This window comes from Marmota marmota, unplaced genomic scaffold (assembly GCF_001458135.2).
Source record: "Marmota marmota marmota unplaced genomic scaffold, marMar, whole genome shotgun sequence".
In the NCBI taxonomy this organism is placed as follows: domain Eukaryota; kingdom Metazoa; phylum Chordata; class Mammalia; order Rodentia; family Sciuridae; genus Marmota; species Marmota marmota.
The window spans coordinates 46770361-46798355 of NW_025999842.1; the positions used below are offsets into that span (position 1 = coordinate 46770361).

At 38.8% G+C, this 27995-nt stretch overlaps 1 protein-coding gene across 5 annotated transcripts in view; it reads right to left on the reverse strand.

Annotated features, from left to right (window-relative positions):
• Arhgap18 (Rho GTPase activating protein 18) overlaps positions 1-27995 on the reverse strand; it is a 176045-nt gene that overhangs the window by 55094 nt on the left and 92956 nt on the right. For 4 of the 5 annotated variants that reach the window (XM_048798170.1, XM_015501120.2, XM_048798177.1 and 1 more), the window contains exons 2-3: positions 4570-4769; positions 703-938 (exon numbers count right to left, since the gene is read on the reverse strand). In XM_048798170.1, coding sequence (XP_048654127.1) covers positions 703-938; positions 4570-4769 — 436 coding nt within the window. Of the gene's footprint in view, positions 1-702; positions 939-4569; positions 4770-24143; positions 24284-27995 lie in introns of those variants that run through there. The other variant, XM_048798185.1, reaches the window with a different exon arrangement.

A 27995-nucleotide genomic window follows, 5' to 3' on the forward strand; every position in this document is an offset into this window, starting at 1 on the left:
GGGATAGTAGAGGATAGGAAAGGTAGCAGAATACAACAGTCACTAATATGGCATTATGTAAAAATGTGGATGTGTAACCGATGTGATTCTGCAATCTGTATACGGGGTAAAAATGGGAGTTCATAACCCACTTGAATCTAATGTATGAAATATGATATGTCAAGAGCTTTGTAATGTTTTGAACAACCAATAAAAAAAAAATTTCTCATGTGCTAGGTTTGGTGCTAAGTGCTAGCTATAAAAGGGGTATTGCTTCACATCTCAGGATCCCTACTTTGTAATTCAGCTGCCATTAGGTCCCTCATATCTCACCTCTGTCCATCCCTAAGTGAGTCTGAAAACACAAGTTTTCCTGCAGGCACTAACAGATAAGGCAGACTCCTCCACCTTCTGCTTTTCTATTGGCAACGACAAAAGGTCTGTTTGCCCAGGAAGCCTGTCCAGCCACTTCTTGTGGCTCCAAGGACATCATCTCCCCCAAGAGGATTATCACACTGAATTTTAGTTTGCTTAGCTTTTTACGCCATCGGTGTGACTTCTAGAAGGCAGAGTACAGGCACTTTTGTTCACTGCCTGGATGGAGCTTTGGTGCCTGGTTTACAAGAAGTGCTCATTAAGTCTGTAGGCTTTGAATTAAACTGGACTGATCCAAGTGAGACCAAGAACATAATCTTTTCATTAATATCAAAAAAGAAAACTTACTTTTTCTTTTGACTCTCTCTGTTGAGTAAATATGTCTCTGACGTCAGGAATATGGTACTGTTTGTTTTTCTTCCTCAAAGTTTGGGAGACCGTCTCTACCCGTTTTTGAACAGCTGCTGCCTGGGTCCGGGTCAGTGTGGATAAAAACACCATGCTCTCTTGGGGGTCCTCAGCAGAGTCTCCAAACAGGTTAGACAGACCAGCCTCTTTGAGCCACTCTTCTTCCAATTCTCCCTCTAAGACAGTGGGGGAAACCAGGTGTTATATCACAATTTATAAGAAATTCCATATTTTTAAGCTGCTAAAAATTCCTGCTGAAACTCTTCTATTGTAACCCAACTGCAGTGCTAAGAATCATTAGCTGAAACTTGGACAACTGCCATCCACTCTGGCCACAGCGATATCAAATTTTAGGTCGATTTCCTATATACTCAATTAAAAAAATTTTAATGACTTCACATGTAATTAACCTCTACAACTTCCCTGCAGATGAACTAGAGAGAATGATACTGTTCCCCTTCCAGAGATGAGTAAGCAAGAAAAAGATAACTTACTTCCATCAAATTACAGAGGGAAGTCAGTGCTGGGGATATACATTCAAGCCAGGTTTCTTGGCTTAGATTCAGCATATCATGGACAGCAAAGCTAATTTATGTAATGGCTTGCTTTTTTTCTGTTCACTGTAGCTGACGAGGGAATGTGGGAAAATAGTACAAAGCATCTGGACATTGGGAACTATTCAATTTCAAATTAATGTTTCTAATCCCAAGTCAGCACATCAGATTAGGTTGCTTTTTATAATTTTTCAAAAAAAGACACTATTTTTAAACAAAGAAGAATTTATATAAGAAACTAATAACCGAATCAATTCAAAATACCAAAAGCAGGAAGTAAACTAAATTCTATCAGCCCTTCACATCTGCAGACACTGTATCTGATGATTCAATCCACCTCATGTTGGAAATATTTTATAAACATTCCATCTGCACTGAACTTGCACACACACTTTTCTTGTCATTATTCCCTGAACAATAGAGTATTAACAATTATTTATATTGCATTTACATTGTGTTATGTATTATAAGTAGTCTAGAAATGACTTCAAACATACAGGAGGATACACATAGGTTATAAGCCAATGCTAATAATCATCTTATGTAAGGGACTTGGCATTTGTGGAGTTTGGTGTTCAGAGATTCCATGTCTGTAACCAATCCTCCATAGATACTAAGGGATGACTTTATTGTTGACAATCTAATACAGATAAACAAAAGGACTTCATGGTATAGTGGCACACCCCTGTAATCCCAGCTATGCAGGAGGCTGAGACAGGAGGATTCCAAGTTCTAGCCAGCCTCAGCAACTTTTGTCATCTGTAAAATAAATGACAGCCATCTCAGCCACCTCATAACCAAATGAGGAACACTGCAAAGCACTATTGTATTGTAGCCTGTATCACCCGAGAGCACTGACTGGCACTGTCTATCCTTCTATACTACATACCCTCTTTGAGGGCAGAAATCAAGTATTCATTACCCTGACTTCAAGAAACATAATGAAGTACAAGGCACTGTGTCTGTTCCACATTAAAAACTATTTAATGACATAAAGTCAGCCATTATTACTAATTCTGTTATGGTAAAATTTGTCATAGATGTATAAAACCAAATTGCTAGGGGAAAAAAACAGACATTGCCCTGACAAGGAAACCATGATTAATATACAATATAATTTATTCCATTAAGAAGCAGAGATAGACAGGGCATAGTGGCACACACCTGTAATCCCAGTAACTCAGGAGGCTGAGGCAGGGAGATCACAAGTTTGAGGCCAACCTTGGCAACTTAACAAAACCCTTGTCCCCCTCCCCCCCCAAAAAAATACAAAGGGTCTGAGAGTTAGGGGATATAGCTCAGTGCCCCTGCATTTAATCCTCAGTACTTAAAAAAGGGGGGGAGGGAGTAAAACTCAAATAATTTAAAGTCTAAAGAAGAGTATGAACATGTAGAACCATCCCCAATCTTCCTTTATTGTTTTGATAGTAAGGATTGAACCCTTGAACCCAGGATGCTTTACTACTGTGCTGTATCCCACAGAGTTTTGCTAAGGTTGTGGAGTGTCTCACTAAATTGCTGAGGCTGGCCTCTTACAATCTCTTGCCTCAGCAGCCTCCTGAGTTGCTGGGATCACAGCCATGTTCCAATCTTCTTGGAACAAATGACAAGATAATGTATGAATCAAATTTAACTTTGGAGAACTATTAAACAACTGATGGTACCTGTAGATCTGGCCTCAATACCATTTTCTCTAGCATATTTCCTCCTTATTCAATAAACCACCTGTGTGCTGCTTCCATATTGAATTATTGAGACAGAAAGGCTGAGGAACAATATTAATTGTCACAAAGAAGTATGGCTTTATTGGTAATATATTTGGGAAAGAAAAAAAATAAATGAGAAACCAAAGAGTGAGTTGCTTATAGTTTTCTTTTACAAATTAAGAAATATTAAATTTTTTTTAAAAAGCCCCAATTTAAAAAAAATTGTCAGATTTTCTAAGAAATGTTGCAGCAAGGAAGAAAAATCTTATATAGACTTTTCTGTGCAACTTAATCCTAAGTCACTTAGTTAGAAGGAAATCTCTCATTAGTGAATGAAGAGGCACTGACTGGCTTTTACCTTTTTGATATATCAACTGATACACCAAAATATATTACAAATTTATGGATTACATAGAAAGAAAGCTAATACAATAAATAGAAGTCAAAATTGGGTATCAAAAACTTGGTGACTGTTTAAATTTAAGAGGTTAAAGAAATGGTGTGAAATTGAAGGAAAAAAAATAAGTATTACATGTTTCTCCCAGAAATATCAAGTTCATTAGTGAAGAGTGTGGAAAATCTGGCTGGGAAGAGACTTGAGAAAAATTACGGGCCAACAAAAGAAATAAGCAACTATGGGAAGATAAAAATGGTGAAGCCATCTTCCACGTCTAAATCTGTATCCGTAGATTAGCAGGCTAAACCTGTGGCACTGCATCCAGTCGGTCATGCTGTACTTTGGATAACAAAAATGACCAAAATTATAGGTCTGAAAAAATCACTTAAGGGTTCTTTTCATAAAATTTCCTTGCAAAAGCTACATGGCTAGAAACAAGGTAAGTGTCCTCAAACATATGACAGGCTACCATGTAAAAGTAGAATGAATGTGTTCTGTTCTTCCGAAAGGCAGAAAAAAATACAGCAGTACAAGTTAGAAGAGAGCAGGCTATATAAAGATGAAAACAAATCATGCATACTAACAACTGGAAAAACAGTAACACTGCAAAGTCACGAGCTTTTCATCACCATCTACACTTCCTAGAGACCAAAGAACCATGAAGCTGGCATATTACAGAAAGAACTCAGTTTCAAAAAAAAAAAAAAAAAAAAAAAAAAAACTTTCCTTAAATGTAAGGGTGTGGTATTACTGTGTCTAAAATGTTTGTACAAACTATATGATTTATGCTGAATACTTGCTTTCCTTCTGGGAGTGGAAATTTGGTACATGCTAGGCTGATGGAGACTATATGCCAATCTCCAGTGGACATTTCNAAAAAAAAAAAAAAAAAAAAAAAAAAAAAATCAAACCTAACCCTAAAAGTCTGTATGCTACAGTCAGTTCAGCCACCAAGAACCCAGCCATAGCAACAATTAAGTGAATTTGCTCATGCCACTTGTATCTGGCAGCTACACCCATAAACCTGCTACAAACAAGTAATTATCAAGTTGAAAGACAACTAACAATTTCATTTTCTGGTTGTTCTACTCTGCCTTTCCACACATGGATTTTCTATGAATAACCAATAAGAATTTTATTTATTTGTTACCATCAGGTTCTTTGACAACCACCACCTCTTGATTGTCTTGTCTGTTTTCATGAGATCTCTTGATAATTTCCAGTTCTATCCAATAGTCCTCCATAGATAGTTCGTCCAAGGAATCCTGGGAACTTGATCGATCAAATGGAGGCTTCTCCGTAATTTTAGTGGTGGTGTCCTGGTTCATGGTATACTGGCCATATCTCCGACTATAAGTTAAAAAAAAAAAAATGGTTCCTTTTAGTAAATGAGGGAATATAACAATTTTCAAAATATCAGTGCTGAGCTCGAAAATTTGAAAACTTCTAAAGTTGTCCTTTATAAAGCAAAGGAGATAACATATTTTGAAACTGTTTACCTTTGGCTGCTATTGATTATAAGATGCTCCCAGAATGAAGAGTTTCACACTTTCCAAAACAGTACTATGAGGGACAAAGAGTGGCAGGGTGAATTACCTGCCCTTTTTACATTATTACTTAAATTATCTTAAGACTCATTGTAATTTGAAACTTTGTTTTTTTAAAAAATAGGATGAATTTTGATTGCAGGCTACAATACAATAAAGAAAAGGATAAATTGAATGAGAGCATTTTCATGACTTCAAGTAAACTGTATTCTTCCTTTATAATTCAATCATAGAAATAGATGAGAGGTGAATTAAAGGACCTTATATGATAGAAATTTGAAATTTTGATTATTTAAATATAGAGAAAATAGCACCTAATTACCTAAAAGAGGAAAATTTTCAGCTATGGTATCTCCCTTTATATTCGATATTTTTCTTTTAAAAGTACAATATGAATAGGGACAGGTGGTGAAAAATGTTTTTTTAAGATTTTAATTTCAAATTGCCCTTTTATTTCCCAAGGACTTTTAGGAAGTAATACTTGTTAGATTGGTTTTACCTCCTGTATATATTGAAAGTCAAAAGAAATGAATCTAAAATTATTTAATAATGTGTGAACATTCTTAAATTTCAACTGGCCTTTCCCACAATTATTTAAAATAGTAGGACTTTAACACTACGTGAGATAGAGTGTCACTAAATTCTGGGTTAACCTATCTAGAAGTTTAATTCCAACTCGTTTGTTAGAAAAAGTTAAAGACCTTAATTGTCTATTGCTACAAATAAATGTAGCACAACTCAGTAGTTAGCAGTACCATGCTCATAGGTCAGTTTTATTAATAACCTTAAAGATGGATCTTTATGCCTTAAGTACTTTATTAATGCAGATTTCATGAATGAATACTCACTCACTATAATCACTCCCTGGTAGCAATCTTGGATGGTGATGGGTGAACATCAGGACTAGGGCCAACAAGAATAAGTCTGGACAAGTTTGTGAATTTCTTTCCTCAGTTCTCTATTGTCCATTGTTTGCCTCTTCCATCCCTTAATTCAAGGGGTACTTCCTCCCTCCCTGGCCTCCAGCATCCTGTTTACATCACTGTATCCCATCCTGGTCCCCAGGCCTGGCCCAATGGTCACTGTATAATTTATTTTATTTTATTTTATTTTGGTACTAGGGAGTGAATCCAGGGGCACTTAACCAGTGAGCCACACCCCCAGCACTTCTTGTGTTTTATTTAGAGACAGGGTCTAACTGAGTTACTTAGGGCCTCTCTAAGTTGCTAAGACTGGCTTTGAACTTACAATCCTCTGCCTCAGCCTCCCCAGCTATTGGGATTACAGGCATGGGCCACCACACCCAGCATGACTAATACTTTTATTACAGGGTTTTCAATCCTGAATCAAATTAAAATGTGAATAAGAAAGTTACCCTCTCTTAAAAATGACTTGTTTTTCCCCCAGTATCAGCAACTCAATTCATCTGTGGTTCACAGTCTTTAATCCTGCCTTACCAGGATAACTACAGCTAGTTTGTACAATGCCTGTCAAATTCATTTTGTTTTCTGTTTTGTCAAATATACATGACCTGTCCTTGTTTTTATTTTATCTCACATGATAATGCAAGACTGGCTACCTTATTCCTATTCCCTACTTGTACCCACTGCAGCTCTCACAAGAGACCAAAATAAGTATTGTGAACTATGTGAAATATAATGACTAATGCCAAATAATTTCGTTTATCTGCTCACAGGAAAGAGGTACAGTTGAGCTAGAAGTACATTAAGCTTTTCATTGCTGAAGGAATGTGTTTATTCTGGCAAGAATTTTCCAGTAAATTTCCATTAAGATAGCAATATGCAGAAAAATGAAGGAACACTGAGTAACAGCATTGTTACATAAATATACCTTCTCTATGGACTCTGCTTTCAAAACATGCATAAAGCAAAAGTCTTACAGCTCAGTACTGATGAACTGACTCAGTATTTTGACTTTAGATTCAGAAGCCAAATAGGTGTGTAATAACCTAAAAATACTGAGTCATAGATTTTTTTTTCTTCTTTCCATCTCCCCTATTTGCATCCCTGGTAAATATTCCAGGGGCACATTTTCAATTTTATATATTAGGAGATGAAAAGTATTCAGGAATGGGATTACTCTCCTTGCTCAACCTAACATGTATTTTTAAATTACTCTCAAAATGCAAGTAAATATTCTTTCAATTTACATCAATTAACATTCAGAACCACTTTTTCTCTTTTTAGAATATACTTTTGGTACTACAGCAGTGGCTTAAAGTCTGGACCCTTCTTACTGTCCTGGTAAGTGGCCAATTAACTGATTTCCTCTTTTCTGTTTTTTAAGAATATGCTATTTGATACCATGCTCATTCTGAAAATTGGGTTCAAAAACATAAAGCAACATCTGCTAGATGTAATGAAGTACAGAGCAGAAGTATTTCCAAAAGATCCAAGCCAACACATAGTGCTGAAATCAAAGCAGCATAGTTTATACCACAGACAACTACAAATTACCCACCTGACCTGCTGGCAAGCGACTGTTCCAAGACCCTTCCCACCCCTTCCCTAATCCTGTGCACTGACTGTCCCATGGCCATGCTTCAAGAACCTGTGCATTTCCTGCCTTCTGCAACTACAATGACAGAACTGGACCTGTCTTATGAAAGAGGCTGCCATGTTGCTCTACTAAGAGCTGCTTCCAGACTGCCTGTGTGAGTCACTCTTTTCCCAACACACTGTCACTCTGCCTTTTTGTGGGCATGAATATCACCAGCTTCCTGGAATGGTTTGTTTTCAACTTGCCAGCATGTCCTCCATGACATATTTATTTTTAAAAATTAAGGCTCTGTTTTGTTGTGATTTTGTTGGGGGGGGGGGTAGGTTTGCATTATTGGGGATTGAACCCAGGGATGCTCTACCACTGAGTTACATTCCTAACCCTTTCTAGTTTCAATTTTGAGACAGGGTCTCGCTAAGTTGCTGAGGCTGCCCTCAAACTTGCATCCTCTGGCCTCAGCCTCTTCAGTCACTGTGATTACAGGCAGGCAAGATCATGCCCAGCTTGTTTTGTTGTATTTTCCCCCAGGCATAGGTTATATCATTTTCCTAAGATAATTTTTTCTAGCCGGTCAAGAATTTCAAAGGTATTGGTGTTTATTTTTATGGAGAATATGAAACTGGTCTGACATCATTTGTCCTCCACAAGGAGGTTGGGTAGCTATCTCTTACAACATGGTCTATTGGAAGATCACAATCTGGCTGATGATTCATCCTGATACCTGATGTAGTCAGTAAAGAAATGGAAAAATATGAAACCAGGAGACCTAAGAACCAAATGATTCCAGCTCTGTTTGACCATCTCTATAATCTATGGTAGTTCACAACTTCTCCACTCCCCAATTTTCTATGAAATAGGAAGAGTAACAATAGCCTTGAGGGCTGGAGGCCAAGCAGGAGGCCCTAGGTTCAATTTCCAGTGCGTGTGAGCATGCAAATATATATCCTCAATTCCTCAATTCCTACTGACTTACCCTGAGAAGGTCATGAAGGATAGTATCTCCGCTAACCCAAGTACCACTAACTATACATAACTGCTGATCCCAGAGTTTTGTTGTTTTTGTTTTGGATTTTTTTTTGTTGGGGGGGCGGGGCAGGGGGATGCATACCAGTCCTTGAACTCAGGGCCTCATACATGGTAAGCACACAGTCACTAAGCTACAGCCACAGCCTGTAATGCTCCCCCGAGACAGACAGACAGACAGACACACACACACACACACACACACACACACACACACAGTGTACTGAGGTCACCTTTGCCCTCTTCTAAGGTTCAGAGAGATCATTTATCCTCTAGGACTGTTCTCGGACTTTTTGATCTCAGAATCCCTTTCTACACTCAAAACTTTTCAAGAACCTTCCAAGACCTTTTGTTTGTAGGCTGTATCTGTTGATGTTTACAGCATTAGATAATAAAACTGAAAAAAATATTTCAATACTACTGGTTTGATAATAAACATCTTAACATGAACAACTTTAAAAAAAAAAAAAACAACTGTTATAATTTAGATGTGGTGTCCCCCAAAAGCTCATGTGTGAGACAATGCAAGAAGGTGCTGAGGAGAAATGAATGGATTGTTAAGAGTCTTAACCCAATCAGTGAATTAATCCCCCGATAGGGATTAACTGAGTGGTAACTGAAGTGGTATAGAGTGTGAGTGGAAGAGGTAGAAGTTGGGGTGTGGCTTTGGGGTATATATTTGTATCTGGCCAGTGGTCTCTCTCTGCTTCCTGATTATCATGTGAGCGGCTGCTCTCTGCCAAATACTTCTGACATGATGTCCCATGTCACCTCAAGCCCCAAGGAATTGAGCCTGCTGTCTATGGATTGAGACCTCTGAAACCATGAGCCCCTAAATACACTTTTCCTCTTCTACAGTTGTTTTGGTTGGGTCCTGTTAGTCACAGCAGTGAAAAAGCTGACGAAAACACTGTATTTTCCAAACAAAACATAGATGAATATCATTGCTTTAAATTTTGAAACTGTCTTTAAGGTCCAGCTTAATAGAAGGCATCTGGACTCTCACATCTGCTTCTGTGTTCAATCACACGTAGAACTGCACCTCACAGGGCCTCTGGGATCCTGCTCTCTATTCTCATGAGAGTACAACAGTGAAAATGGCAAATAATGTTTTAATCAACAATTTTGATCTCCCAGACCACTGAAAAAGTTCTGAGACACCCAGATGTCCTGTACCATACTTTGAAAAGTAAGTATGGTATCTTACAGAAGTAAGCTTCTGTAAGATTTCTCAAGAACATTATTTAATGGATGTTGAGAAAGCACTTTTAACTCTGTGCACAGTGCCCCAGAAAGCTCTCCTGAAAGAAACAGGCATGCTTTCCTGGTGACTCTTGACCTAGTTCTTTGTTTATTTTAGTTTAGTTTTTCAGGCTTTCATAAAAACTGGGACTCATTCCAATGATATATCCATGCTGCATTTATACTATAATGACAAAAAAAATAAATAAAAACGTTATTTTGAAAGCTCTGCCTGGCCAATGTTTGTAATCGTTTGCTTGTGTCCACCAGGCATAAAGGGGAGCACTTCCCCACTCTGGCCAGTGTGTTTCAAGGTGAACATTCCCTTAACCCTCCCTTGACATCCATGTCCTCTGCCTAAAACCACCTTCAGGCAGATTTATCTGTAAATAGAACGTGTCTTTGAATTCACACTTAATCATCTAGTCCAATTTCCACTTTGGGTACCCTACCCTGTTGGTGTTCAAAAAACAATACCCGAAAGTATGGTTTCTTTAGCATGCCAAGCACTTTTGAATTAAAGTAAATCAGAAGGATTTAGAAGCTGCCTCTGGAGCAAGAGATTTTTAAACTTCTTTTGTTTCTTTTCCCTTCAAAGCCAGAGGGACTCTCTGAAGTTCCTTTATCTAACCCAAGTTTCCTTATGTGACTTCTTTCAAAAGATGGGCAACTATGTTAGGCCCCCTTCCTAGGAATCTAATCAAATTACCAGGGAAGAGTAACTAAAGGAGAGGACTGAAAGTCCTCTCTATCCTCAACAGACTTTCCATGTCCAAGGGCAGGTTGGAGAGCTTACCTGGGAGACTTAACCTGCATGAGACAACTTTATTCACAATGAAGTTCTGCCCCTTTCCTAACTTGTGCACCTCCCCCTGGCTGAGAGGACTTTGTCCCCGACCATGGTCCACTCTTTGCGGTTCATTCATTTCTCAAAAAACATTTAATGAACCTCTAAAATTGCCTATAGTCTCCTCCAAGACCAACTGGGACACTTAACATCTGGTCTCCTTATTCCACCCCTTCCAGAGATATTTTTGCAGTCCAAGTCTGTTTTCACTTGAAGTACTATGGTGTGGGGCCTTAGAAGATGAACTCTTAAACAAAAACTACACTTTCTATCATATTTCTTATCCTACCTTTATTTCCCTGATGGAAAACAAATAATTGGATTGGGCAATTTAAGACAAAATAAGGTTTATTTTTGTTTTTGTACAATTGGGGGGGGGGAGATGTTCTTACTCAGATATTACTTATCAATGTTACTAAGCATACTTTAGATAAAGTTATACTTATTAAAACTTAAACCTTAGGGGCTAGGGTTGTTGCCCAGTGGTGGAGCGCTTGCTTAACATGGGCAGGGCCCTGGGATCTATCCTCAGCACCACATAAAAATAAGTAAATAAAGGTATTGTGTCCAACTCCAACTAAAAAATAAATATAAAAAAACAAAATAGAGGCTGGGATTGTGGCTCAGCGGTAGAGTTCTCGCCTAGCACGGGTGGGACCTGGGTTGGATCCTCAGCACCACATAAAAATAAAGGCATTGTGCTGTGTCCATCTACACCTAAAAAATAAAAATAAAAAAAACAAACTTTAGAATTGTATTAGATCTTAAGAACTTAAACATATCTTATCATATGGGGTAATAAGGTCCCAAAACCTGACCAGCAAAGGGGTGTTAGAATCAAGATTAGCAGTCTTTTTCATGTTTAGTGGTAAATATTATACCACTATAATTTGCTTTGTTCTTATTATTTGCATCTGTCTTTCTGAGTTTATATTGCACATATCTGGCCAAATGCAACCTTGTTGACAGTCTATAATTAGCATTTTTAAATGACATTTTACTTACCAAGAGAAAATACATTTAAAAAATACATTTAAAAATTAAACCATTCCTTTTGAACAGGCATGAAAAGCCTTTTGAGATGCACTGCCTAAAATATGGTTGGTGTCATGCTGGGCATGACTTCAAATATAACCTGTTTAAAAAAATAAAACCAAAACCTTTGCTTTGCAAAAGTTTAAAAATTTGGGAACGTTTTAAAAATTCTTCTTCATCTATGTTATTTCTACGTTTAAAAAAAATAGCTTGTCAGATGTACAGTTTTGTCTTTCACTGCAACAATGATATTAAAGAAGTATTCACTACATGGTGCTTGGTAAAGCTATTAATACTGTGTAATGGCCCTGTCCATCAGAATACACTCAGTTTGAATGACTATGAAGAGCTGCAGCCTATGAATGACCCAAGTCATTCCCCCTCCCTCTTGGAAGTGAATGTCTAGTATTGTTTAGCTGAAAGCAATAATTATTACAAGTGGCTCTGACATTCATGAAGAAAGAACCCTGAGGATGCCCGAAGGCAGGAAGAAGTTGATTAGAAAGCAATGCCACATTGCTCCCTCCCTGTACCCAGGAGCCATTAGAACTCAGGGAAAGGGTTCTTTATCTCTTGTATCTGACCCTAAAACCATAGTTTTAAGGACCTACTAAGTTAATTTTCACATTTCATTTAAAGGAACTTACTTTATGTTTTGTATATCTTACCCTTTCCATTTAGGGGAAAACCCAAAATTGACTTGTTTCTTTCAGCTTTTATTTTCTTAAACAAGACTGACTCAATATCTTGTATAGGCCTTTGTAGTTTTTCAGAGTGTCCACCTACTTTTGACACACAGCAAAACAATGAGCAAATAAACTGGTTATTGTCTATTTACATGACTTTCCCTGAGCGAAACTGAGAAGAAAAGCCCCTTGGGTAGCATACTGTTAAGAGCTAGCTTTGAAAACATGGCTTTCTCATTTTTATGGAATAATAGAACAAAACCCATTCCTATGTTTTTCATTGGTGTTTTCACTATACTTTGATACCCCTAAAAGAATAGGCATATAAACAGTAAACTCCAGGAGGGAAGGCAGAGACAGAAAGGATGTGGGAAAGGCAGCCAGGACAACTTGCAAACATTCTGCTCCTCTTTAGGTACCAAACAAGGAACACAAAAGGGCACAGTGTCACTGGCCACCAGACATAGGTCTTCATTGTTTTAAAGCACTGGTTCTCGATGAGGTGATTCTATTTCTCATCTCCCCTCAACTCTCTTCGGAGTTAGTTATTTCACCTCAAATGGAGGCACAACTTCGAACTAGCCAGGTGGGAAACACGGGTTCTTAATATCAACGTCATCTTCCTGGACAAGCATGATAGAATCTACAGAGGATTTTGACATACAGTGTTAGGATATGGAGACCCTGGTTCAAAGCATATTTGCTTCACTCATCTGTCACTATGACTTGTTTCTACCTGACAATCTGATCCTGTTGTGTCTTCTCCAGGATTCCTTCCTCTTCTTGTTCTGGCCAGCTGTACAGCCAGCAGGAAAGTAAATATCAGTAGCTGCTCTGCATTCTGAGCATACTCAGTTGCATATCATGGTACCTTTCTCTGTCCGGGCTGGAATCAACTCATTGCTACAGACTTCCCATATTTTGCACTATGATGGTCTGCTCCCAACTGTCTCTACCACTAAACTACATATTCCTTGGGGGGTAAGAATCCATTGTTGCTTTTTCATTGTGGTATTCCTAGATCTAAGCAAACTGCTTGCCACAGCAGATGACTATGAAATATTCAATAAATATTCAATTATTACTCATTGAACTATCAGTGCTTCTGAAACAACCCCTTTTAATTCATGAGATTTTTTTTTTTTAGTTAATTGTACAAAACCACAAAGAAGTAGAGATATTAAAAGTAACCAACAAAGAAATCAGCAATTAAGAAACCTAATATTGGGCTGGCTTTATAGCTCAGTGGCAGAATGCTTGCCTAGCATGTGTGAGGCACTGATTTTGATCATCAGCACCACATTAAATAAATAAATAAAAGTCAAGTTATTATATCCACGTATAACTAAAAAAAAAAAATTTTAAAGAAACCCTAATATTAATAGGGAAACTGTTCTATTATCTGACTCTTGGATGTTTAGCCTGAAAGTAGGCTCCCTAAAGGGAGCAGATACATGCAAAAGGGTTGATTTAATACCAGAATGTAATTAATATTAAATCACAAACAAGCTTTCTGCATTAAGCACATGTTCCAGTGTCCTAGAGCATCCCAAGCTCTAGAATAAACCTTTACTGAATACCTTCATTGAATTTCAAACTTCTATTCATTTATTTTTATTGTGCTTAGGAAAAAAAAATATCAACTCAACATTGGGCACCCTATCAGGACCCCTCTATTCAACCAAACTCTTCAAAACTCTACTGTGAGGTAGATGATACAGGCCACCACGCCAGATATAGCTGCAATTTTCTAGTTCCTCACTGAATTAGTGGCCTGAAAACTCTCCAGCATAGGCTTCCAGGTCGTGACCACTGCTTTGGCATACTCCTTGGCCCGGCTGTGGCTCACCACTCCTTTCCCAGTAAGAATTTCACTTCTGCTCTGGCTGTTCCTGCCACTCCCACCCACTCACCCTCAACTCATCCTCTGCTCAAGCATTTTCCTAGATTTAGACCAATAATTTGAGGCCACTCCATAGCTCCTTACTATGGTCTCAATGGTTGTGTCACTCCAAAATTCATAAGTTGGAATTTCACCTTTAAGGTGACAACACTAGGAGCTGGGGACTTTGGAGGGGAGCTGGCAGTAGGAGCTGGGGCCTTTTGGTGTCCTCATAAATGAGACCTCAGAGAGCTGCCTTGCCTCTTCCTCCATGTGAGGACCAGAGAGAAGGCACAGTCTATAAGAAGGCCCTCACCATGGAATCTGCCAGTGTCTTGAGCTGAGACTTTTCAGCATTCGGAAACATGAGAAATAAGTTTGTTGTTTATAAGCAACCCAGTTTACTGTAGTCCGTTTTAAAGGCACAAATGTGCTAAAACATCCTTTCTAGGATTCCTTCCTCTCCCATCATCAGTCTGTCCCAGGCTTCATGGGCTTGCCTGAAGCCCAATGCTGCTGTCCATTCTTGAGATGAAGCCTGCCTTCCTTAAAATTTTAGTATTTGACTCTTGTTTCCCAGTAGTCATATGGCTTCAAAGGTAGTTATCAGCATCCATATTTTTTTCAAACTTTTATTCATTTATTTTTATTGTGCTTAGAAAAAAAAATCAATATTTTTGACTTTTCAGTTCAAAGCTTAACTCCTATTTTCATTCTGAGAAATCTATCAAGTTCTCAATACTCTTCAGAGGTGAAATGAGGAAGGAATTCACTATTGAAGACCAAAGATATTTCCACTTCCTGACTTTCTCAAACTCAATCTGAAGTCCCCTATCATGACCTGTTAGCTTGTAATTTCATCATTCTAGTTTGTCAAGAGGCTTTTAAACACAGATTAACAGATAAACTTACATCAGGGTATAAATTCACTCAAGACTATTAATATACCTTAAGATCTGGGATCCAGCAACTCAGGAGGCTAGGGAGGGAGGATCACAAATTCAAGAACAGGCTGGGCAATTTATTAAGACCTGTCACAAAATAAAAGACTGGGGATGTAGCTTGGAGGTTGAGCACTCACCTAGCATGTGGGAGCAGTGAGCTCCCACATGAGCAATAAGCAAGCACTCCCTTAAAAAAATTGGGGATTCAGGAAATATATTTATATGTAAGCCAGAAATTTTCATTCTGGATGATAACTACAGAGATACATATAAGAATGTGTGTACATAGGTTTTTGGTGCTTTCGTGGCTCTAGAGACCTCACATATATTATGCAAACACTCTACCACTGAGTTCTACCCGTATCTTTAAATTATGATATTCTGATACCACCTCTCCAGTTCATAAAGGCTGTTATTGACTCAAAATGCTTGCCATAATATAGGTACTGGCAAAATATTTGTTAACAAAATTATGAACACTATTTTAAAATGTAATGTTAAAAAAATTGTACTAAATATTGGTTTTATTTATTTCCTATGGGCAAATCTCTTGTCCTTCCAAAGCCCTTTTATACACATATTAACATCAACTTTACATGCTAATAAAAACACAGACATGAGGCAAAGGTAGATTTAAAGAAAAAGAAAATCTTTAACTAAAAGTAAATAGATGGGCATATTCTCAAAGAGACAAGGGTTTTATTCACCTTTTCTTCATTTTTCATGATAGCCTATTATAATAGAATGGAGAAATCACCTTATTTCTCAGTGAGGATACAGGGGGTATAAAACCAATGTTAAACGAAGAAAATGTTAAAAGTGGGGCTGGCGGTGTGGCTCAGTGGTAGAGTGCTTGCCTTGCACGCGTGAGGCACTGGGTCCAATCCTCAGCCCCACATAAAGATAAATAAAATAAAGGTATTGTGTCCATCTACAACTAAATAAATATATATAATTTTTTTTTTTTAAAGTGAAGGGTGGGGCTGGGATGTGGCTCAAGCGGTAGCGCGCTCGCCTGGCATGCGTGTGGCCCGGGTTCGATCCTCAGCACCACATACAAACAAAGATGTTGTGTCCGCTGAAAAACTAAATACTAAAAAATTCTCTCTCTCTAAAAATAAAATAAAATAAATAAAAGTGAAGGACTATCTGTATTTATGCTAGATGATAAAAAGGAAGAGGCTACCTGTCAAGTAACACTGGTGAAAGGTAAAAAGGCCACCAATATTGCAGTACATATCTAGAGAGGAAAAAAGAAAGCTGCTTTCCATAAGCTAGAGAGAGAGAGAAAAAAAAAAAAAACACGTGTGTGTGTATTTGAGTGTGTGTATATTTGGGTTTTTTGGTTTTGGTTTTTGTTTTTTTTCCCCTAAGCCAGGGGCTAAAAGTTGTTAGTTCTATTATGGAGATCAAAGAGGTAGAAAGAAAACTTTCAGCTAATCAAAAATTTTAGCCAACCTTAGAGATAATTCATCCATAATGTTTCCCACTAAATGTATTTAGCAGTTAGTCACAAAGTAGATTATGTAAATATTACAAGAGATTTTTCCCTTTTTAAATGAGATTAATAAGAGAAAAAAATTCTGAGATGTCCTAAATTTAATTCCAAGAACCAGAGGATGGAGAGGAGAGATAAGGCAGATAATGAATTAACAGCTGCAGCTGAAAACAAGAGACCACTTCAAGTTCTGAATCTGGGTTAAAACCTTAAGTCAAATCCATCACCACCTGCCATGCACACAGCATCCTGCTTGCAGCCCCACCTTCCAGAAGGATCTCCTCCTATCTCGAAGACTTCCCTCCTCCTGTCAGCCAATCCCTCTTGTCTATGGCCAGTGTAGGTTCAATATGAACAAGTTGTGCTTTCCTTCTCCAAATTTTCTTTGTAAAAATACTCTTAGCTCTAGGTCCAGCAGATATTTTCTCATCTGCTACTGTAGCCTTGCTGCTGGAAATTGCAGGTCGGTATCCTAAGACCTGGTCCTTTTTCAGGCTCATATTCTCAATGGCTCAATAAAACCTTTTATTTCAGAAATCCCTCAATCTCAATAATTTGGGTTTAACAAGATTATTTAAGACCATCTTTTCCTTAGTATATTTTAGATTCTGACCTGGTCCAACACAAGCAGATGTGACTACAAATAGCAGCCAGGCACGGTGGTGCACATCCGTAGTGCCAGTAGCTTGAGAGGCTGAGGCAGGAGGATAGAGAGTTCAAAGCCAGCCTCAGAAACTTAGCAAGGCCCTAAGCAACTCAGCAAGACCCTGTCTCTAAATAAAAAAAGACAAAAAAGGGCTGGGGATATGGCTCGGTGGTTAAGTACCCCTGGGTTCAGTCCCCAGTACAAAAACAAAACCCAAAAAACCCACAAATAGTATCAAAGACCCATTAAATATGAAATAAAAACATGGAAAAAACAATTTTTATTTGTAAGATATGGTTTACAGGTAGGGGAGCGGCTTTAGCATTTCAAAGACAAAAATATTTAAAACTCCCAGAACAAACACAAACATTTTCAATAAAAGCCATTGACCTTTGTTTAGGACAGGAACAGGGTTCACAGGGTATTGAGACCTAATCCTACAAAAAGGGGAAGAAATGCAGAAAGTAGAGGGGGAAAAATGTGTAAAATCATAATTTATGCTGTTCATGGACATTATCACATCTACACAGTCATTGGCACACTGAGCTCAGGGAAATGCCACCCAGAGACCCAAATTTTAAGAGGAGTAAATACTTGTTCATGTTGGACGTTTACAAACCTGTCCTAGCTTAATTCTTAAAAGGGCCAAAATAGAACTTAACACCCCAGACTCCTACCCTCCTGAGTCTCAGACTTGCTGCCAGGCATATGCCAGCCTATGGCTCAACTGCTCTGTTCACGCCAGGCAGAATTTCCACTTAACCCAAAGCAAAGTGGCATCTGGTTCCCAAATGCCATTCCAAGTAGCAATGTGAAACAGGTTAAGAAGTTCAAAAGCAGTTGATGTCCTGAAGAGTTCCCTCCCTCGCCAAAGCCAAGGTTGGGCAGGATACAGAGATCTCAGGCTAAATTAGCATCCAGCTCCAGGCTTTTACCTCCTATGCACCCTTTCCATCCCTCTTGATCCCAGCCTTCCTCACTGTTCCATACCTGGGTGGATTCTCTTCTACACTCACACTCCACCAAGATACAGAGGTCCATCAACTTGGATCATATCTTCCCAAAATGCTGCTTGCCACATCAATCTTTCTGAGCTCTCTGCTCTGGCCAGGGCTTCTGGGACCTCCCATCTCAGGAAGGTCTGGGACCCATGGCCCATGCTCAACAAGAAGGAAAGAGGTAGAAAAAAAGAACTTTTGTCTCAGAAAGCCATCACTTCAGAAGACAGAAATCAATAAAAGCCAGTTAATAGAGGGTAGAGCCTCTAAAGGAGAGCAGTGCCTCTAAAGGAGGGCAGTCAAAGTTCTGAGGGGAGAAGATGAAAGGATGAAAAGTATGCAGGACCCTCCAGGGCACATGTCAGCATTTGTGCAGTTAATGCCATAGGTGGGGAAGCCAGCCCAGCTGATGGCATCAGGGACGGATCTGCCTTGGCTATCTTGCCAGGATGAGTCTACAGAAAGAGCTGTCAGATACTGCAAGACACAGAATGTTTTCCTGCTTTCTTTTAATTCAGGTGTTGAAGGGTCAGCTGTTAAGAGTTCCCACCTCATAAATGACTATTTGCTGAAGTAGGATCCATAAAATACAGAGCTTTTATAAGACAAATATGATGAGCTTTAAGCACACTTTCATATGCCAACCCGTCTGACATAGGACTATTAATTTCCTTTTTTAAAAATATTTATTTTTTAGTTGTAGTTGGACACAATACCTTTATTTTGTTTACTCATTTTTATGTGGTGCTGAGAATCAAACCCAGGGCCCTGCACTTGCTAGGTGAACATGCTACTGCTGAGCCACAACCCCAGCTCACAGACTATTAATTTTGTAATTGTTTTTCAGGGAGAAAGCTTCACTGAAAAATAATACATTTATTCATTGGTATTCTTTCTTTAATTATATTTGATCAGAATTCTGCATTTAGGGTTGGAGGGATTTCTTTGGTGCTGGGGATTAAATCCAGGGCCCCTCACATGCTAGGCAACTGAACTATACCCCCAGCCCTAGGTTTTATTTTTTAAAAATCATTATGATTATGGTTCAACATAAAACTAATCCCATAATATATACTTTTCTTTTTGTTTTGGTGCTAGGAATTGAACCGAGGGCCTATGCACATGCGAAGCAGGCATTCTACCACTGAACTTCACCCCAGCAAAGGTACACTTAAAAGGACAGTAGAATCAGAATCAGGTCAACACTTCAATGTTTTGGTGGAGTGACCTACATAACTTGGACTCTTGCATGTTAATAACAAACAGACCACCAAGTTATGGTTCAGATATTCGTTAAATAAATACTGCCCCACCCACCTCCATTAACTGCAAGGTCCCAAATCCAAGGAAGCACTGGAGTTCACCTCTGACTTCCAAGTCTGCATTCTGAGAGAGATTAAGCATGGATGAAAAGAACAATACAGAATAGCACTGGCTTCATGCCCAAGGAGGGGGACAGATAGCAGGTGTTACAAGGCTCACTCCTGGCGAAACACAGGCAAAGGCAAGATGCCAGAAGTGTAAAAAACATATTTGTAGTCCAGTGAGACAAGGTAAGAAGGGAAATTCCAGTCTCTTGCTATACCTTGTTCTAATTTTATAAACCTCTCCCCAGAGCCAACAATGTCTTCCTGTTGTTCGATTCAACTTTATTTCCCTCTAATTTAAGCCCATTTCCTCTGAGCATATAAAGAATCAATCAGTGTCCTCTTTGTAGGGAAAAAGTTTTAGTCATCTTTCACTGCACTTTTGAGTTGGGCAATGAATATTACTCTTATTTTTTTTTCCTCCTATATTTTTAAAAAGCAGCACCTCAGAAACACAACCAATAGTACGTGTTCTTATTGTCTTCTAAATCAGAACTACCTATGGGTAACAGCATATCATCTTTGTTCTGAAATGTTTCTTTTTCAGAATGGTTCTTGCTCTGCAAGGGGGAAAGCTCTAAGCTGGCACTGATTTTAGGTACCTGTTTAGGCCCAGGTGGGAGGTCCTTGGCACCGATAACAAAGTTAGAAGTCTAATCATAAAATGTTTTTTCTTCCTTACTAAGGAAATGAGCACTGCTATTAACTGCTTTCCAGGGTTTCTGCTTTCTTTTTCAAAAAGCCTTTGCTGATCATTTGCATTAATATTATGCTAATAAAAGTAAGGGGATGCTAACTAATTCTGTCTCTTCAGTAGTAACTAAGGATCAGAGAGAGATAATTTGCATGTTTTCTTGATTGGAGTGAATTGGCATTTAAACACTCATTGTCCTCATTTCTAAAAAAAATACTAATAATAATACATGTTGGGCCAGGCTGACAGAAGTAATTTCTCCAGAGAAACCATCTAAAACCGAAGTATTTCAGGAGACATTTTGCTTCTAAGTATGAATCTCAAATGACAAGGATGAGCATTCAAACACAGGGCAGCCATCTGCATCACAAATACATTTCAGTCCTTCTCTGCAGAAGGAATTCATTTACTGTTGAAGGCCATTCACTTCCACTGCAAGTGCTTATTCCTCAAAAAGCTTCCAAGTATTGTGAGAACAATGATTAAAAGAAGATCTTTCCATCTGTGCTGCATTAGTCTGCAAGGCAGCCCCTCCTGCAGAAACATTTTTTTTGCATAATTCATTGTGCCATTTTTAACCCTAATCAGTGCAGTGCGATAAGCAATTGACGGAGTGTGCCAGAGAAGAGACGTTTATTAGCTGCCTCCTTAGCATGCACCTAATCCTCACTTGAGGCTATTCTCCTTGAATCATAGCATATGTACCCACATCTGACCTTATGTACACACATCTTACCTCCTGTGGGTTCTTACTCACACCTTACTCATCTTTCTTAGCCCATACAAATATCTCAGGACAGTCATCCATTCATTTAATCATGCGATGCTGGAGATGGAACCCAGGGCCTTGTGCACGGCAAGGAAATGCTCTACCACTAGTTCCATCCTCCAGCCCCACACTAGAAAGCCTATTTCCTATGCTTTTATCAGAGCAGTCAGGGAAAGAGGATTCTAGTGGGAGACAAAAGAATTTGGCCTATCTCCAGTACAGCTTTTCCTGTATAAGCATGACAGAAACATTCATACTACAAAAGGACAATAACTCAAGTCTCTTCCTAGTCTCAAAATTATATAACTGTAATCTGTTAACACTGACTTTTCACCTTTAAAGCCTTAATTCAGCCTGCCACTTTGCCTGAGAGCTGTGCTGTCCAAAGGGCAAGCCAAGGTGGCCTACAAGGGCCCCTCTCAGTCCCCACCAACCCCTCCATAGCTTTGTTTTGATCCGTTTGTTATTTAAAGATCCACTTAAGAATGCACTGGGAAAAAAAAAATCCATGATTATAGAAAATTGAAAAAAAAAAAAAAACACGACTGCCTTAGGCACAAGTTTAACAAAAGAAAAAAAAAAAAAACTTTAAAGGATAGATTCCTTAAGCTTTAAACATTGAAAAGCCAGTTAAGTAGAGACATTAATGATGATAGGCAATATATGACTTTTGAATCAGCAAAACTAATGAGAAACTATGTGGGCAGCAGGGTGGAAGATGTGGATTGCAAGTCTTAGCCTAAAATGTAACACTTTCCATTTCTTATTTCTCCCTAGGTCATAATAAAATATTTTGTGAGTTTTATATTTATAGGTAATATCAATATTTGACACAGAGTAATCAAAAAAATCATCTCAAAGGTAATTTGAAGAACTAAATTCACTGGTAGTATCTTCACATAAACAAATTTACTTTAAAATCAATAATGCCTAAGAATGAAAACATAACTAAACAGTAAATACTTGACAGTCTTAGAAAGCACAATTGAAGTGTTAGTGGAAAGCCTTTCCGAGTTCTAAATACAAGGAATAAACTATTATTTTAGAACAGTGCCAGCCAACGGAAGTAAAAGAAGAATATGAAAGTAATTTGAAGCTTCCTAGTCATCATATTTAAAAAAGTAGAAATAGATAAACATTAATGCCCATAATATATGTGAACTCAATCGAGCCAAAATATCATCATTGTAACATGTAATCAATATAAAAATATAATAAATCCTTGATAGCATTCTAAGTTCTTAAAATCCTACATGTCATTAAATGCTTCTAAGTATGAATCTCAAATGACAAGGATGAGCAGTCAAACACAGGGCAGCCATCTGGAGCACACTTCTGGTGCTCAACTGCCACAGGAAGCTTGGCTGGGGCTACTGTACTGACAAGAGTGCTGCAGAGTGGACAAGGCTGTGGGCAGGTTTTCCTCAGAAGACCACTGACATACACCTTGATAAGTACAGCTGATGTAATTTCCTCCTATTAACATATGAAAGTTAATGATGTTTGTGTACAGAATTTTTTTTTCACTTGAGTCAACAAATATTGAGTGAAAACTAACTTTACCCCAGCAGATGCTGAACATTAAAATACAGATGTGTTTCAGATGAGGTCGGCCTATAATTTAGAAAGCAATAAAGATGTGCAACTCCTGTGATGCCCCCACTGCATGTATATGTTGGTATGGCTTTTCTCCTATTAGTCTACCCTTGGGGAAACTTCCTCCTTTCCACAGACCAAGGGCACCAGGCATTAAGGGCAGAATCTCAGACCCCACTTCAGATTTGCTCCGTCTGCATTTAAACAATATCCTCAGGTGACTCATGACAGTTTAAGTCAGAGAAGAACTGTCCCGGGCATTCGAAAAATCAATTTCAAGAACTCATGAAAGAATTACTGGATGGAAGATAATTTTGGAAACATTAGCATATACATGAGTGTTAAAAGGATAGGAGTGAAAAAGCTCAGAGAACAAGTTGACACAGGATAAAGGAATCTGTGTGGTGTGGAGGAGGTCGCCTGAGTACAACAAATGAGAATCATCATAAAAGTAAACAGTGGCTCTCTGGGTAAGTACATTAAATAAAAACTAAACCCAGAAGAAAAGGCAGAGGAAGAAAAAAAGAAGATAGGAAACCTTTAAAACTAATGAAAAGAATCACAAGGATGACTCCACATGAAAGCTATAAAGTACCTTCTACTTGTGATTAAGACAAAGTCATAGCCGGGCACAGAAGCTGGAGAGGCTGAGATAGGAGGATCACAAATTCAAAGCCAGCCTCAGCAAAAGCGAGGTGCTAAGCAACTGAATGAGACCCTGTCTCTAAATAAAATACAAAATAAGGCTGGGGATGTGGCTCAGTGGTAGAATGCCTATGAGTTCAATCCCTAGTACCTGCCCCCCCCCCCAAAAAAAAGACAAACTCACACATTTCTTACTATTCAGGGATGCCGGACAACAAAAACAAATTAGACATAAGCAGAGGCAGAAATTAATGAAAAGTTTAAAAAATGGAATACAAAATATCAATGTTTTGCTTGCTAATTTGTAAAATGCTATTAAAATAAGTGATGAATGTAAAATATTAATAGTTGATTTGATAAGATTATAGATTTTTTAAAACTCTTTCTCTTATAATCAGTAAAAAAATTAATATAAGTCAAAATGTATCACTTTTTTCTTTAAGTGAAAAAACAAAAAAGATACTGCTTGTAGTGCAGAGATAATCAAAGTGGAGAAAGAGCCAGAAGGCCCAGGCTCTGGGCTGGGGCTCCAGGGCCACCTGGCCTCAGGCAGGTCATCGCACCTCTGCACAGCATCGTCTCTTCAGCTGGAAAAGAGGGGACCCAGAACAAGATGTTCTCTTCTAAAGGGATTCCCAGCTGTGACTCTATGATCCAACTTGGCAGCAAGGCGAGATTCATTCATTCCTCCAAAATGCTCTTTGACAATAATGTAAAGACCATGTATAGCTTCCGTTTCCATGCTCCACCCAGCCCGCCCCAACCTTCCCAGCCCACCAGCTCACCTAGAAAATGACTTTCCAGAAGCTTTGTTCAGAATCCCACAACTGCTTAGAGCTGGTTTCAAGTCCACAGAGCAGCAGTCTGCGTCCGTTTCCCAGGTGATGCTGTCATAGCTTCCTTGTGTTGCCACCACACACACAAACACACCCACCCCCGGAACCCAATGCCCTTACAGCCAAGAGCCCCTCCCAGCACCCATGCAAGCTGCTGCTCCCTGAGGCATGAGACCCTCTGCATGCTTCTTGCTAGATGCTAAATGATTAAAAATCACTGGGCATAATTACTAGTCCATGTTAAAGCCTGAAAAAAATTTTTTTAAATGGCTTTACTGTAGGTCACAGAAGCAAAAGCAGCAAGAGCAAGCTGTACTCTTTTATGTGGGGGCTAGTGCACATGAATACAAATATGGCAAGAGATCAAAGTGAGAGGAAAGGACAAGCTGCTCTTTCAGTGGTGCTGGCAGCCCAGTGTGAAGGGCCCATCGGGGCAGCATGCCTATTTCTCAGCTCCTCAGAACACTCGGCGTACACACACACACACTGTCCTTCTGAAGTGGGTGCAATTTGTCTATTGTCATCCTCTTGCCTTAAGTTATGCACCAATATGGATCTGGAGAGGTGTTTTTGTTCTTCCCATGCAGAGGTTCTTCACATTAGCTAGTGAAAACTATCACAGCATCTTGTGTCATAAATGCTTCCCTCTACAGCAAAGCTGCTGTCAGATGGGCTCCTTCAGTGATCCCCAATCCTACGTGCAAGCCTTCTTTCTGCAGCACTGCACAGGAGTCACGGTACAGTCGTCACACATGCAAAGTCAGCTGTTTAGTTAATATTGAGAGATCCACAAGATTCACATGTTGCTGCACCTTAATCAACTCGTACTGTTCCAATACAGAGACGTACACTAGACTAAATCAAATGTATGAATGAGGAACAGCCCTGATTAACCCTGCTAACTTTTCATTCCAACACATCTCAATTGCTAATATGAGATCTGAAAGGCTAAAATCTTCTGGGAAAGGAGGAAAATTCTCATGCTGTGTGTCAAATATTAAGTTTTTAAAATTTATACTACCTAGTTACTCTATTACAAAAAAGGAGCATTTGATCAATTTATCAAGAATTAGGATAACAACTAGACTAGGATATAGTTACCATTATTACCCCCATTTTACAGATGGTATTTTCCCCATCTGTAAAATGGGGAAAATGGGGCATAGAGAAATAAATCAATGTGGCCTAGACATCCAGGATGCCACCCAGGCAGGGGGATTGAAACACGTGCTCTTAGCCTCTGTGATAAAAAGTTTGGCAATCTGTTCTCTAAAAGGATAACTCAAGTTACGATGAAGTTTGGAGCCAAAATCACTAAGTCTGATCATTCTCCAAGCTTCATGGCGGGCTCACTGGAGGAAACACAGCAACCATGTCATGTTTATCAGTGTGCTCGAAAACATCAGTGATAGATACTAGCAATCTAATCCTTTTCTCTGACGACACAGGCTTTGTTTAGAGATAAAAGAACCAGGTTCAAGTCCTGCACAAAATCCTCTGTGCCTTTTTTTGCACATGCCTCAAAGCCCAGCTCTAAATTATTCAAATGTTAATATGGCAAAGTAGAAAAATTGGCTAATTTTCTTAATCACATCCAGGTAGTTAATACTCACACCAAACCTCTAAGAAGGTCTCTGGACTTGTACTCAGGAAATGGTCTAACCAAGTGTGCTCCATTAGGACAGATGGTATTAGGACAGAGAAAACACATTACTCTTCAATGTTATCACCAGGGTCATAAAGACAGGCAATAAATACCCTTTTATTGATCATTATTTTCCCTTTGTGAACTTTGACAGCCCAACCCACTGATCCTTGGGATGGTCCAAAGAACTAACCACAAAGGTACCACTTCACATGTTCTCCAACATATTTGTGCCTGTTGAAATTAATTACTCCTTTGGAAAAAAAATAATTTAAAGCAGTACTGAGGATTGAACCCAGAACCTTCTGCATCCTAGGCAAATATTCTACCACTGAGCTATGGTAGCAAATACACTACTACCAGCCCTTTGTTTTAGAGTTTATTTTGAGGCAGAGTCTCCTTCAGTTGATGAAGCTGACCTCCAACCTGTAATCCTCCTGCCTCAGCAACCAGAGTAGCTTGGGATTACAGGTACATGCTGCCACACCCAGTGAAAAGGGTTATTAATACATGCCAATGTCAATAGTCACAAGCTAGGAATCTGCAGCAGAGACCTGGCACACTGAAGTGTTTTGTTTGGCAAGCAGAGTGTTTTAAGCATTTTTACATGGGTTCAACCATATTTTTCTCTTGCAACGTGCTTTTCTGAGAAGGTAGCAGATGGGCAGGGCTGGGAGTGGAGATAGCCCCATTGAATATGGGATGTGTGTCCCAGTTTGCCATAGCCTGCCTTGATTTTGTACTAACCCTGTTGAGTATCTGAGTTGTGGTCTCTGCTCTACTGTATTCATATTATGGCATTAAAATACCATGAACCATTTCAAACCTATCACCATTATTGACAAGTGAATTCTTCCATAAAATACATCTTACTTTATCAGGAACACAACAGAGCATAGAGACAGACCTGGACTGGGAGGCTGGGTAGCTTGATTCAATCCATTCCACTTTCAGTAAATGGCAGTATTACTTTGATCAGACTGCCTATTCTCAATGGATCTTGGTTGTTTCCTCATTGGTGAAATATAAAAGTTGGACTGTCTACTAAATTTTTTTTTAATCCCCCTCAACTCAAAAGTCCTGAAAAATCCTTCAAACCCAGATCATGTAAAAATATGGAAATTTTCTCAGGCAGAGGGACATTAGTGAAGAGAGGAACATGAGAGGTTGGGATTACATAGATTATCCTGATATCACTTCCACAAAATCTTAAGGCCAGTCATTGAAACTCTAAGCCCCGATTTTCTCACATTCATTCATTTCAAGGAAATGATTTATTGAGCATTTCCTAAATGACCAGCAAATTCTAAATGCTGGGGATTCGGCAGTGAACAAAACATTCACTGTTTTCACAAAGCTTAGAGTAGCAAAGCCATGGAAAATTAAAAAAACAAAAAACTCATCACTTATCAGGTGGTGAGAAGTGCTGTAAGAGTAAGTCAGGTGGGTTAAGAGAAGGGATGGAGTTACAGATGGGAAGAGTTCACCTCTCTGACAAGATGGCACTTGAATAGAATTGATTGGAGGTTGGGGAGGAGAAATAAGTTCAATCATGCAGATTTGGGGGGTATAGACTATTCCAGGAAAATACCCATTGTGAAAATTTAATGATGTGATAAGCAGAACTCCTGGCAGCCACTGGCATTTCTTAGGAGCTGTGATAAGCTCCATTCCTCCAACCTCCTCATTCCCCACTTTATCTTCTAAACACTTGTTTGGCTTTGATTGGTAAAAGTAGAGAGTGGATCTCTATGCCAAACACACCAAAGTAAAGTTGACCGAAGATCAGTAAAACTTCACCTTGAATTACACATTCTAAGCAATGGCAATCTACACCCGTCAAATCCTGTCTGATAAGAGCCCACATCTGACATTAACTGTTTTCCAAAAAAAAAAAAAAAAAAAAAAAATCCTTTTATAATAAAGTACTCCAAAATACATACAGAAGTTAGTATTTATGATCTGCTCTTCTTGGAGTTGGAGCAGGAAAACTCAAGTGGTTAAGATCACAGTCTGTCGAAAAAGACTAGATGGCATCCCAAACCTGTGTGCTGACTGCAGGACATTGACTGAATTCATCACCTCTGAACCTCAGCTTTTTTTTTTTTTTAATCTGTGAGCTGAGGACTGAACATGTTACCTCCTTTCAGGGTGAG